This window comes from Cydia strobilella, chromosome Z (assembly GCF_947568885.1).
Source record: "Cydia strobilella chromosome Z, ilCydStro3.1, whole genome shotgun sequence".
Classification (NCBI taxonomy): Eukaryota; Metazoa; Arthropoda; class Insecta; order Lepidoptera; family Tortricidae; genus Cydia; species Cydia strobilella.
The window spans coordinates 4,340,311-4,355,310 of NC_086068.1; the positions used below are offsets into that span (position 1 = coordinate 4,340,311).

At 36.3% G+C, this 15,000-nt stretch overlaps 2 protein-coding genes and 1 long non-coding RNA gene across 6 annotated transcripts in view; 2 read left to right on the top strand and 1 right to left on the bottom strand.

Annotated features, from left to right (window-relative positions):
• LOC134754341 (deformed epidermal autoregulatory factor 1) overlaps positions 1–15,000 on the top strand; it is a 209,317-nt gene that overhangs the window by 132,841 nt on the left and 61,476 nt on the right. The gene's annotated exons all lie outside the window — the stretch shown is intronic.
• Positions 1–15,000, bottom strand: part of LOC134754517 (uncharacterized) — a 197,784-nt gene that overhangs the window by 118,930 nt on the left and 63,854 nt on the right. The window lies entirely within an intron of this gene.
• The window catches only part of LOC134754230 (glucose transporter type 1), a 64,118-nt gene continuing 49,832 nt past the window's right edge, over positions 715–15,000 (top strand). For all 4 annotated transcript variants that reach the window (XM_063690402.1, XM_063690404.1, XM_063690403.1 and 1 more), the window contains exons 1-2: positions 715–780; positions 1,428–1,529. In XM_063690402.1, coding sequence (XP_063546472.1) covers positions 1,442–1,529 — 88 coding nt within the window. In that variant the 5' untranslated portion in view covers positions 715–780; positions 1,428–1,441. The remainder of the gene's footprint in view (positions 781–1,427; positions 1,530–15,000) is intronic.

Here is a 15,000-nt window from a genome sequence, read left to right on the forward strand (position 1 = left end):
TGGCGCGACAGTATCTCACCGCGAGATAGACTACCCGTCTTTTACTAACTGTTTGAATTAAAGATACTCTCGCGACAATCATGTGCTAGCCCGGCTGTGAGGCCAATTCAAACGAGCCACCCCACACTAGCGTCTCAAGAGCGTCGTCGTCTAGTCAACTCATATCGTCGCTATACTTACTCAACCTCATATCTGCAACAATCATTTGATGGAAATGTGGCTTTTCTTTCATTCGGAATACGGGTGTTTTTGTCATCAAATGAGTGTTGCAGATACGAGGTCGCAACGTTGGCGTTGACGCAACTGCGCACGCGCCTTTTTTCATAGAACTGACTAGACGCTAGCTACGCTAGCGTGGGGTGGCCCGTTAGTGACCATAGAGACGAGCGCTTTTTCAACGCGCGTTATAAAAGCGCTTGAATCTGCCAGCACGCTAAATTCGTTTTAAGGACCAAGGTTTAAAATTGAAAATCCAACAACGCTTGATAAAAAGCGCTACCGCCATCGTGTGAATGCACACATGTTTCCTTTTGTGTCATTCAAACGCTTTTTTAACGCGCGTTAAAAAACCGCTCGTGATAATGAGGCCTGAAGGTTTTGGTATGAGTCTGCCCTTGCAAATATAGCAAAGTATAGTCTACTTGCCTTTTTATTAATTAAAAACAAATTATCTATTTAGTAATTGACAAATCAAATAAAGTCCGTGTTTTGTTTCAGGCAAAATGTTGTCCAGATTAGACAGCCAAAGGCCATAGTGAAATGACAATACATATAATAAAGGTAAGACAATAATTTATTAAGATCGTTAAGCCATTTACCAACCAGTTTACCAATTGAAATACGTAACTCAGCATCATTGAATATCTTTAAAAAAAAGCTTAAGTGTCATATTTGCAACACTCTATTAATATAAAATATTACTTTTCCTTAGGATAATAACACGCCAGCTTGCGACCCCCCTGTTAGTAATTGGCTGCTGTATTTTGTGGGCGCCTGCAACTCCAGAGGTGTCGCATGCGCGTTGCCATTCTTTCTTTTAAAAAACCTATACTTTAGGCAAACATGTTAATTTATGCATGCATAATTTATTAATAACTTTATTTTTTTTATGTAAATCTTTCTCATTTAAGTGAAGTTTTGTTATATCTTCTTGAGAAATAAAGATTATTAAACCTGATTTAGTACGTTGCATTACAGTGGGGAATTTATGAAAATAAAAAGCGCCTGATAATTTTTCTGGTGGTAGGAATAACCATTTTAGTAACAGAAAAAATTTACAAATTCACAAGAAAATTGACAAGAAATCTGAAAAGATAAATCGGCCCTTTGACGAGTCGATATATTCGGAAGCGTTAAGTACGGTCGGCAAAAAAAGTGTCTGCCGGCAATTTTTTTAATGAAATTATTGCAGGTTTCTTTTTTGACAGTGCGGGGAGCGCTCATGAGACAGTCGTGCCATCGTCTGCTCGAACACCAGCAGGCAGGCGAGGAGGAGCCGCCGCTTTATTCGCCCATTGACCGAATTTCAGGTAAATACTCATTGGAATGTGGACCTTAATGTCTACCGGCTAAGTTCAGTTTCGGGGTTGAGAGTTCAAAAATATGCTTTCATTCAATAAAGTAATTTTCTAAATCGGGTGAGAAATGACGGAGTTCTGAGGTATCGAACATTCAAAATCAAAAAAATTAAAATCAAAATAGTTTATTAATACAGTGAATATGATTTAAACAAGGTTAAGTAAATTTATTCTAGTTAAACACTGCTAGATGTTGTTGCAAGATATAGCAATTGCCCGTGACACCTGCACTATTAGGCTATGCCTGTCTCGCAGGATGGCACTTTTCCTAGTTTGCCAGTTTTTTATTGCTTAGGCGCTAAAGAATACACTACTATCAGCTAAAATACCAAAATGGATGCTACACTACAGTCTACTACTAAGTATACTACAATTTTTTGTGTCTACTATGACACCAACGTTAAAACACAACACACATTAACATTAAAACGCGCATAGCGCTTTCTCGCTCACACTGCCTGTGGATGGTTTGGGATAGAGAGTAACGCAGTAAGGTTCATATTTAGAGATAAATATTCATGCGGTTAGTAAATTCTAGTTCCCGCTTGGATTTTAGGATAAATTTATTTAAATTTTTTGGCAAACATTAAGGTCCGTTTTTCATCATCACAATATTTGTGTCACTCCGTAAAAAATGAACTAAGGGCTCTTGACACTTGTGTTGCTAAGTGCCCCATTAAGGCCACGGACTGGACGGAAGCGGCGCGCGGCGAGCGGCAAATCAAGGCCATTCATACATTAGTTTTACGCTCGACCAAATCTATTTATTTTTCATCACACTTGCTCGAAAAAGATCATATTTCATGCAAGTGTACTGAAGGACGAAGCCCTATATTGTTCCCGCGTGAGTTATGGATTGTGAAAAAAAAACAGCTATAACTCACTCGTGAATTACAGCTTTTTTTTTAAATTATGTTACTTATTCATAGATGAGTTTTACTTATAGAATACTGACGTTTATAACTTAATATTTTTGTTTATGTTTTGTGTCATTACTTAGCAGTTTAAAATATTTTTACCACAATTTTCAATTTTTTCAAATTTCAAATGCCGATGGGTCTGTGCCTTCGATGCCTAAACTGCCAAAAAAATTCAAAATGGCGGACGAACGTTTGAAATGTCACCATATTTAAGAATGATTTCGCTTAAAATTCTGTTTTTTCTTCGCAAGTGTGATGAAAAACATTGTGTGTAACTCCGGGGGTAAGAATATTGCAAATTCGAGTCTTTAATGCACTCCAGCCTGCGGCTGTCGTGCATCTAAAAACCTCATTTGCGAAATTACACTTAACCCCCCACGTTGCACAATGTACTATTGATTTGCTGCTCGCTTTCAGCCCGCGGCCTAATATTACCCAGAGTAAAGGTGACGTTCGGATGTCAACTGGACTGTTGCGGCGTCGCTGTTGCCGGCGCTTATCTGTAAATGTGACGTCCGCCGCCGCATTACTGCTGCGATTATGACGCTCATTCCGCTACTTAATTTAAAAAGAAAGGTGGAGGAAGGCCCCCTCTGACGCGGTGGACGAGTATGGCCAAACTATTGGAAAAAGCCCAACTAACCAACCAGACAACTCAAGACAGATCGTCTTGGCGCCGAAGGATAAGGAGAGCCGATCCCACCTAATGTGAGATAAGGCAAAGAAAAAGGAGAGATTCCGTTAGTTATTTTATCAAGGTACTGCATTACTGATGCGGTGGCAACAACGACGCAACAGTACGTAATGCAGCTGTGACCTCCGAACTTCACCTTATAGATTATAGCATTTTTGACACGTGCTGAATTTTATAGTTTGTCAAAGGACTGTCTCATTTCAAACATAGACAGAGAAAATCATACTATCTTTGTCTTACACTAGTACTAGCGCCCAAAAGAAAGGGATGAGTATAATTTTCCTGGTTGTTACTGACTGACAAATTGGTTTGACCAACTATATAACTAAATCTAGTTAAATAGATAGAAAAAAAAAACAACCGAATTGAGAACCTCCTCCTTTGAAATCTTGAAGTCGGTTAATAAGTAATTAATCGCAATAAATTGGAAACTTAAAATATAATCAAAAATACCTGTTAAAAAATACTGATAAATAGGAAAAAAAATAATGGTACCATTCGATTCCTTATATTGTATTTAAAAAAAGTGTATAGCAACAATGTACATAAACGCAATATTTCACCGACAAAATCGAAATTTCCTTGTTTTCCATACATCGAAACGACTTCTAAGCAATAGCGACGTTACATGCTGACGTCACGATGTATTGCCATTTTGTAAGGAGCGTTTCGTCAGTAAAGTGCGGGTGCCAGACTTTGGCATAATTACTGACTTTTGTATTGCTTGCTTAACAATAACGAAGAGGACAAATCGCCAAACGTGAACTATGCGTCGTTGAAGAGTTCCATTCTGATCATCATCAGCAGTTCCACTTCATCAAATGTCACTTTTTTAAATGTAAATGCTTGATTTGTTGATGAAAATACTAAAATCACTATATGTATGCCTTAAACATTTGAGGAGTTCCCTCGATTCCTCATGGATCCCATTATCAGAACTGCGTTTTGACAAAAACGGGACCAATCAATACTTACAATCAAAAAAAGAAGTTTCCAAATCGGTCCAGAAATGACGGAGATATGAATTAACAAACATTAAAAAAAAATACAAATAAATAAAATACAACCGAATTGCTAACCTCCTCCTTTTGAGACTTAATAATAGGTAATAAGTCGGTTAATAATAAATTAGTATTTAGCTTAATAATTATTCCACGATAATGTTGTGTACAATTGTAATCGTAATGTAAGTAAGGTGTAAGCTGCTTATGTAAGAAATATTTTACAATGTTGTTTGCCTGCATTATGTTATTGTATCTATCAAAATAAAATAAACTAAATAAATAAAAGTAAAAAAACCTTTTAAAAACAAGCTTTTATTTAAATGCGCTAAAAATAACGAATTTCCTTTAAAAAAATTACTAACAACTTATAACGTCATTAGTTCATTACATCACAATTTATATGATATAAAAGCTGGTCGCGAGATTTAAGTACTCGTATTTAGTATGATAATTTTAATAATTAAAATCAATCAGATCAAGTTAATAATGTTTCTTCTTCGTACGGTAAATCTCGCTACAAACTTTTATATCATTATAAGTTGTTAGTAAAAAATTTAAACGAAATTTTTTTTGTATTCCTATTAGCGCATAGAAATAAAAAAATGTTTTTAAAGTTTTTTTACTTTTCATTTATTCTATACTATTTAGGGTTCCATACCAAAAAGGTACACAAGGCTTATGGCGTGACTGTCCGAGTGTCCGTCCGCCCGTATGTCTGTCTGTCTGTCACATTGCTAAATATCTCGAGAACTACTTAAGCTATCGATTTTAAATTTGGAATATAGTTATGAACAACGCTAACTGGATGTGTAAATTTATTTATTTATTGTGAAAAATAAGGACGGGGCAAAATTTCAAAGTCTAGTTACCAGTTCAAGTGGGATATCATTTGAAAGAGCTCAAATTGAACATTACAAAACATTTTTTTCGTCCTGAAAAAAAAAATGCAGTTATGAAGGAAAATGTAAAAAAAGCCCTCTTATCTCCGAAGTTTACCAACGAAAAATTATGATTATTAAGGTGTAGTGATATTGATTCGCTAGCGTCTATGATTTTGGCCAATATAATCTGTGTTTTGGCGCTGGGTGCTGTTCCGTTATAATGCATTGAACATACAAAGCTTGACTGACGGGTCCATACAACCTATGGCATTCAAAGGGTTGATACATGCATTGTACTGTTCTGAATATCCTAAACATGATCTCGGCAAATTAGACTTCGGAGCACGGTCAGAATCAATCAGTCAAACTGATTACTGTTATCCACGTTAGGTACACTGCAAAGCAAAGCAATTACATGACGAGTTGCATAGTATGATATACTCCTAATACATCGGTCAAATCTTACAATAAATTAAATGGTAAAACCGGCCGAGTGCGAGTCGGACTCGCGCACTAAGGGTTCCGTACCATTATTACACAAAAAACGGCATAAAATCACGTTTGTTGTATGGGAGCCCCACTTAAATATGTTTATGAAATTAATTTTTATTTTATTTTTATATTTGAGTTGATTCAATGAAAGGTAAATTGCGGTTTACGATTTATGACGTATTAAAAAACTACTTACTAGATCTCGTTCAAACCAATTTTCGGTGGAAGTTTGCATGGTAATGTACATCATATATTTTTTTAGTTTTATCATTCTCTTATTTTAGAAGTTACAAGTTACAACCCCCCCCCCCCTTGTACACATTTTACCATTTTGGAAGTGACTCTCGCGCAAACTATTCAGTTTAGAAAAAAATTATATTAGAAACCTCAATATCATTTTTGAAGACCTATCCAATCCACACGTATGATGGGTTTGATGAAAACTTTTTTTTTGAGTTTTAGTTCTAAGTATATGGGGAACCCCCGAAATTTATTGTTTTTTAGGGTTCCGTACCCTAAGGGTAAAAACGGGACCCAATTACTAAGACTCCGCTGTCCGTCTGTCCTTCTGTCCGTCCGTCTGTCCGTCTGTCTGTCTGTCACCAGGCTGTATCTCATGAACCGTGACAGCTAGACAGTTGAAATTTTCACAGATGATGTGTTTCTGTTGCCGATATAACAACAAATACTAAAAAGTACGGAACCTACGGTGCGCGAGTCCGACTCGCACTTGGCCGGTTTTTTTTTCTATTTTTGTGTAAAAATCTTAATGCGGTTTACAAAATACATCTTTCAACTGTATAGTTCTTACAGTTTCGGAAAAAAGTGGCTGTGACATACGAACGGACAGACAGACAGACAGACATGACGAATCCATAAGGGTTCTGTTTTTTGCCATTTGGCTACGGAACCCTAAAAACAATGCGTGATGTAGTGCTGTATTTTTTGTATGTTGTTTGCAGTCCTTGGACGAATGTGAAACTATGTTTTGCAAGCAAAAATAAAGTTGTGCTCCCTGCATAATTTGCGAAAAACTGCAAAAATTTCGGACATTTTTCAGTTTTTGCCGTTTTATTACAAACCCTTTGACATACGGCGCTGTAAATGGGCTTAAACTGTTCAAATTTAATGTACTTTCAACATACAGCAAGGTATCAAAGGATTGAATCACCCCGCGCCGCGCCGTTTCGCGTTCGCGTGCTGTTCGCTTAGTAGAGATCATTATGAACGTGTTATTCTGCTTATCTATTATATTTTTTTTATTCCGTAGACTAAAATGACGTTTCATGTGTAAGACGTGACATTTCTTAGTAACACATGAAATGTCATTTTAGTCTACGGAATAAAAAAACAGAATATACTTCTGTTGCTGTCTGTACGTCACGTCACGTCACGCTATCGAATGAAATGTAGAATAAGAAAACATTTATTGTCACACAACAAAAGAGAAATTACAGGAATATATTTACAATTAACATAAAAAAATTGGCATGCGCGACATTATTAGAAATTGACCGCACAGCGCTGTTTTTCAGTCCGCCCCCTTATGAACCACATTGGTATGTGCGCGGGATATTATTTTTACAGATATATATATGCAGGTTAAATTTAGAATAATTAGATTAAACGAAAAATTACATAATTAAGCTCTAGCAATGTACACTAGGGGACAGTCGGCATGGCATGACGTTTTATTCGAAATGAAATGTCAATCGCAAACATTGTGATCAATGCTGCGAGGTTTTATTTACCTTCACTGTGCAATGCCGATCGTAACATACGGGTTTTCATTATTACATTTATTACGTATTACATATGTAGTGCATAATTGTTTACCGTCGTATTTTCTCGGAAACGTTCGTATTTGTCATGCTGCTCAACCTCAGTACTTTTTGTACTCAAGACTGACTGAAATAGCAAGACAAGTTCGTACGTTTCTGTGTAATGTAAATACGATGGAAAATAATTATGCACTACATACTACATTTATACAGTCGAAGATATGTTTACACTTTTGCACCTTACTCCTTTGTATTAAGGCGAAAAATGTAAACATATTTTTGACGTCGACTTTACATCATAGAGAGATTATAAATTATAATATGCGTGTAGAAAAAATGTAACTGTACATAACAAGGCATTAAAACAATCTTATTATGCGCGCGCTCGTTTCATAAACCCGTGCTTGTATTTTAATTTAATGCCTTTCGTTATGTAGCAGTCACATAAACTACTAATCACAGTTATAACATTGCATATACTATTATACAATCGTAATATAATTTACTAGTAACTTTAAATCCAATAGCTATGATGGTTTGGGCTACGAAACACACGACGAAGAACAATAAAAGCGCGACCATCGTATCGCTGGAATGACATACATTCTCGTAGCCAAAGCTTCCTTGGGATTTATACTCTTGTCCCAATTAAATTTCAACCTTCCCCCTATTGAAATAAAGTTAAGTATCCTGTTATTCTCATAATGCTCAGTCGAGTATGCCAGGCTTCGAGTAGGCTAAAGGATAAGCCGTTAGTTCTGTGACATTTGTGACGTCAGCAGTGCTAAGCTAAATGGCATTGCGTCGGACCAAGTTAACTTTGCATGGTATTTGCAATGACACCACACTTTGTCATTGTCAATGTCATGATAAATACGTAATTTCTATGAAAATACGACGTATATAATGACGGTACTATTCAAATCGGTGCAAAGTTAGCTTGGACGGACTCTACAGATTTATGGCGTTATTCATAAACGCGTTACTGGCCTGAATTAGCTAGGAATCGTTTGTCTTTATCTGTCATATGACTTTTGTATTTGTAAGAAAAGGATAAAACATAATTTAACTAAATCAGGGGGTCAGTGTTCACTTTTCTGTTAATTAAAAAAATGGATCAATTCAGATTTTAAAATAATTATGTTAGAGGACGTCCATTCCTTGCGTGAGGTTTTGAAGAATTTTGTACCCCCTCTTGTCTCTACTTTCTAGAGCGGGGCTATAGTGCGACATAAAATAATGAAATAGTAGAAATAAAATAAAATGAAACTAAAACAAATCTACACTAAATTGTTGCCATGTTTAAGCATTTTACTTCAAAAATGTGACAGTTACGTAGGGAGTGGCGCCCTAATTTTTTTCTACAATTTCCTGTCGGACTATAAATCAACCCTTATAATTTTAAAGATTTTTTTTGAGCCTAAAAAAAGGTTTTTCAGGCAATCTGTAATTATTAACCGACTTTCAAATCTCAAGAGGAGGAGTCTATGAATTAGTTTTTTTTTGTTTTTTTATGTTTATTATTGCATATCTCCGTCATTTCTAAACCGATTTTGAAAATTCTTTTTTTGATTGTAAGTATATATGTACACACGGATTGGTCCCGTGTTTGTCAAAACGCAGTTCTGATGATGGGATCCATGAGGAATCGAGGGAACTCCTCAAATGTTAAAGGCATACATACAGTGTTTTTATTATTTTCATCAACAGATCAAGCATTTAGATTTAAAGACATTTGACGAAGTGGAACTGCTGATAATGATTAGAACGGAACTCTTCAACGACGCATACTAACACGTTTGGCGATTTCGATTTCGGCTGAGACCCGGACTCCGACCCGGACCCGGTTCGGACCCGGACCTGAACTCGGACCCGGAGAGTTATAACTGCGACCCTTACAGAAACGATATGCTACTAGATAAGTGGGTTAGGTTAGGTTAGAACTGCGGTCCTCACAGAACCGAACTGCTATCAGAGAAGTGTGTTAGGTTAGGTTAGAACTGCGTCCCTTATAGAAACATGCTACTAGAAACTGAGTAGAAATACGTGACGAAATGGATTAATTGTACTATATCTGGTGATCAATTAAATACCAGCCAATAGCTTATGGCATGTCAAACTGTTTTGAGAAGTTGAGAAGTCGGTTTTTTTCTATTTAAGATTATTACATGTTTAAGTATCTAAATAGTCATAAAAAAATAAGCCAGAACATTTGGTCGGGTCTTTGACCTTGCCAGACGCGTGAGACGCGTGCAAAATAATTAAAAAAAAAACCTAAATAGTCTACAGGAGTGCAGTTACAGGTTTTTAAAGGGTCGGCAACGCGCATGCAGCGCATGTAATATATCTGTTGTTGCAGGCGTCAATAGGCTACGGTGACTGCTTACCATCAGGCGGGCCGTATGCTTGTTTGCCACCGACGTGGTATAAAAAAAGTCAAAAAGTAATCCAGAACTTTTGGTCATTAATAATAGTTCTAACACGACATTTATTTGCACAAATAATCAATCATTATCTATGTAATTTCCAACGAGAACATAGTTAAATGCGTTTCATACTTCTTTTTCTCAAAAACGCGGTTTTAGCACGTTTGATGGTTTCTCACTTACTTACTTACTATACTTGTATAACGTAGATTTAGGATCCATGCTTAACTCCATATCGAGAATAAGACCCTTTAGCCATGGAACGCAACATATAATTTAAGGAGATTTTACGAGTATCTGCAGCAGCGCTGGTGATAAAAACTTTCTAGTATAACCTTGAGGAAAGTTCTCTTCGCGGTTTAGTAATTTAAAATTTTTACCGAGGGCTTAGGTGGTCCGCAAGTTATCCGACTGTTTTTATAGGTATTATAATTATCTGCGCATATGAGGTTTCATAAACAGGAGATGTCAGCGTTAGCGTGTTGCACGCATGTATACCTACGATTCTTTATCATCTCAAACAAAGATATAGGCAAAACACTGATTTAAACTTTCACGATTTTTACTCATTATTATTTATCTCCACGGGACTTAATCGCGTAAAATAGTTTTAAAATGTACCTCCGACGGGGAAACGAAACGTACCATTGCGGAGCGGGTTAAGGAACATATCGCAGCTGTCAAGAACCGTCAGGTGAACAAGTCTGCCGTTGCTGAGCATTTACTAGAGTCAGGGCCAAACCACTGGATTGAGCTTCACAACCCTAGAATACTTTCTACAGATCGTGGGTTTTATAGTAGAAAAATCCGTGAAGCCATTGAAATCAAGAAACATAGAAATTTCAATCGAGACGAAGGTTTTAAGATCTCATCCACATGGAACCCAGTCATTAGTAAGTGTAAGCGAAACCAAATATCGAAAGTTGAAAAATCGAATATTGTGAGTGTTGTGTGTCGACCCGGTAGCATCCCTAGTGCGCAAAACGTTCAAGTTAATAAACAAGACCAAGTGCGGGTAGTTCGAAAAACTCGCGCGCCTAGAAGATGTTGATGTCAACTTTAGCCAGTCTTCTCCGAGACCACGGGGACAACGCCGTCCTCGAAACGTCGGAGGTACATTTTAAAACTATTTTACGCGATTAAGTCCCGTGGAGATAAATAATAAAAAGATATAGGCAACATAGCATATAGCATATGGCATAGCGAAAGAGGTATGTCAGGATCGTAGCAAGTGGAAATCCGTGGTCTCTGCCTACCCCTCCGGGAAATAGGCGTGTTTATACACGGTGTTTCTTGACCCACTGAAAACCTAAAAACAGTTCAGAATCGATAGGAGAATCGATCGCGCAGAAAACCTAAAAACAGTTCAGAATCGATAGGAGAATCGATCGCGCAGAAAACCTAAAAACAGTTCAGAATCGATAGGAGAATCGATCGCGCTATGTTTTAATGGGGGTTAATTTTTTTAATTATTATTTTTACATGCCCATTCTACAGGTTTGTAATACAACAATATCAATAACTAGCATTTGACACGTTATTTGTCAATGAGCAACGCCCTTGACTGGCCATTGGTAAACCTTATCTCGTTGCAGTAAGGTATGCAAATGGTCAGTTAACAGTGTTTAAGATGGTAACTAGCAATTGTTTGATGTCACTAAAACGACGAAGCATCTTGTGTAGAATTTCCAGTCTAATAGAATTGTTAAGAAAACTAAACAACTAATATTTTTTTAAATATTTATCGGATTAAAGCGCTGGTGGCCTAGCGGTAAGAGCGTGCGACTTTCAATCCGGAGGTCGCGGGTTCAAACCCCCGGCTCGTACCAATGAGTTTTTCGGAACTTATGTACGAAATATCATTTGATATTTATACCAGTCGCTTTTCGGTGAAGGAAAACATCGTGAGGAAACCGGACTAATCCTAACAAGGCCTAGTTTCCCCCTCTGGGTTGGAAGGTCAGATGGCAATCGCTTTCGTAAAAACTAGTGCCTACGTCAATTCTTAGGATTAGTTGTCAAGCGGACCCCAGGCTCCCATGAGCCGTGGCAAAATGCCGGGATAACGCGAGGAAGATGATGATTTATCGGATTAAAGAATAAATACTCAAGATGAGTTCAAAATAAATAAAAACTGTTGGGGTGTCTCAGGTTTTCAGTGGCTTCAGTAACACCGTGTATATGTATGTATGTAGCATATCGTATATTCATAAAATATATGATAAATAAAGTACGATATGATATGGGTCGAACAATAATCATAACATTTTTTTGTAATGGTATCAAAATGTTTGGGTGATATAATACTGCTTTGTTTTTCGACAACGAGATGATAAGGTTGTTATTCTAGACTGACAAGAAATCGATATAAATATACCCAATTAAATTAAGATTAAAACAATATTGTTTTTCGCTCTACTAATTTATGTAAATAATCTGTGTAAGATATTCCCTAATATTAATTTATTATTATTTATTTTATTTCAAATTAACCCAATTTATATCTATTTCACCTTTATCATCATCAGTATTCTGCACCAAAGTAAATGCGTTGATTAGTCAAATTGTAGCAGATTGAAACATTTCACTCAATTTTCGACAAAAAAGGGTAGTATGGCACTTAATCGCACACAAAATTAAGTTTGTCTACTTTACAAAGTGTATGCATTACAAAGTTATTTGTGTTGTAGATTAAAGACCAGGTACACTACGCTAGGTAGGATGTGCAATGTGATTGTAACTATGAAGTGTTGTTTATACGTCATAATTTCATAGTAGTTTGACGTTTAAAATAACACTTGCACTGCTTGTGGTATCCAAATCGTTGCAGAGTTATCTTGGTCTAACTCTATATTTTTTGCTACATGTAGCATGACATTTTTGTCAAACCGATGGAGGTAGGGTTGGTACAGTCGAGTTCATAAATATGTTTACATATTTTCACCTTATTGCAATGGATTAAGGTGAAGAAATGTATATATATTTATGAACTCGACTGTACGAGTATGATCGCACCATTCGCACATCCACTGAAAGGTAGTACGTAGGTTACGTAGTATTCCCTATTTAACTGAGTCCATCAAAGGAATTTAAATTACATTGCATTACAAATATGCGTGTCTAATTCATACCGTAAATGTGATAAAAGGGTTTTAAAAATAAAATCTGAATAGTTCCATTTACGAAACTTAGTTTCAAGCTGTAACAAGGTAGCGGAGTCTAGCGGCATACAAAATTACACCCTATATACCACCACGTTTAGAATAGGTCGTATCTGTGTGTGTGCGTCATAGTCGGTTAGGGCATTTCGGGTGGGGGTATGTTGGCCTAGATGGAGAGGTGAGGGGAAGGGGAGGGGCGGGGCGGGGCTTGGTGCAAGCAGTGGGTGTTTGGCCGCGCGATGCACCGCGCGTTGCACCGTGCACCAGACTCATTAAAACATAACCGAGAGCGAAGTCCAAAATCAATTTAAATCTACCCTCGTTAGGGGAAATCAGGGTGGAGGGATGGAACTCAGGGAGTGGAATAGCGCTATTATGAGGCGAAGCGAAGGTTTGCCCCTAATGGGTTTGGGTACATCTAAAAGTGAGTGTTTTCTCTAAACTTAATTTGGCAGTGAAATGTTTTTTATGATCGCTTTTTTTTAAAGTAAAAATAAAAAAAATAACCACATAACTATCCCCAATGAAAATTTGATTTTTTTTATTTGATATATAAATAAATTCTATTACGATGTCTATCGCCCTAATTTTACAGCTTTTATTCTATATAAACATGATCTATGTTTATTTTATATATTGTAGTAGTAATATTGTCTTCGGTTACCGCGATAGTTACTCATGAAATAAAACTATGAAAACTTCTCGGGTCCGAGGTGTAGGGTTGGAGCCGGCGTAGCTTTATCGCCTATATATATAGGCGATAAATATATCTTATATATATATCTTTACTTGAAAATAGTTGTATTGTATAACTAGCCGTATGAACCGATTTTGCATGTACAAGCAAGCTTTAAAGTTTATAGTCTATGATGGTTCATTATTTTTGTATGTGGGTATTTTTGCACTGTAGTTTTTCCTCAGTCACCCGTTGACCACGAACGTTGTAAAGGGTTCGAAACGTCGGGATGTATTATAAAATTATAAATTCAATATACGCGATATAATCCGTTTTCATAGTTTTATTCCATTGTAGTAGTAGTTTAATTTCCATGACTTAACATACATTTCTTATGGAAATAAGAGTGTAGGTATTTTTCATTAAGAATGTTAGTTTTAATCTAATTCGAAATTTTCCATGCCATTGATTTTTAATTTTTATATATTTTGTTGTAAAATCAATTTAATTGTTCATTTAATTAAATATACAGTCAAAGTACATATTTTAACCCAACATTATACAACTGTATAGGCACTTATTAGGGAATGCAATACCGCATGAGGAATTCAATCCCGGTATTCAGCGGGATTGAATTCCTCATGCGTAAAAGCGTGTTTAAAATAGTAGTTTATGTGACTGCTAGTCTGCTACATAATAAAAGGCATTACTAGTAAATACAAGTGTGGGTTTATGGAACGAACGAAGCGAGTTTCATAAAAAGATCACACGAGTGTTTTAATGCCTAATGCACTGTTTTATCTACACACATATTTTAAGCTCTCTATCTTAGACTAATTACACATATGTCTTATACATTTACTTGTTACATATGCCTTATAAATGTATGCTCTCTATCATATTCATATGTTAAGGAAGCGCATGTTACAACTGGCATTGCTTCGTTTCTCTGTCATGGAACTCGCGAATATGAGGTGGCGTCTCCGAAATATATTGATCGCTCGTTTTAATAACCTAAAGCTTTGGCTATATAATCAACAAAACAATATAATTTAATACATACTGGTTAAAATGATAAACTGAACGTCAATTTGTGGTAAATAGGTAAATGAAAATTAGTTTCGCGCATGTCACGCGACCGTAGTTTTTTTTAATTCAGAGACTAAGTAAGTACTAATTGCTAAGTATATCGTTCAATATAGTTGGTCAAGCAGATCTTTTCAGTAGAAAAAGGTGACAAATTAAAAAAATGTAGGCGCGAAGGGATATCGTCCTAGAGAAAATTTGAATTTCTCACCTTTTTCTACTCACAAGATTTGCTTGACCAACTATATCTTCTTTATATTTATATTTAACCATTGTATCTTTTGATGTAATTACTGCTTGTT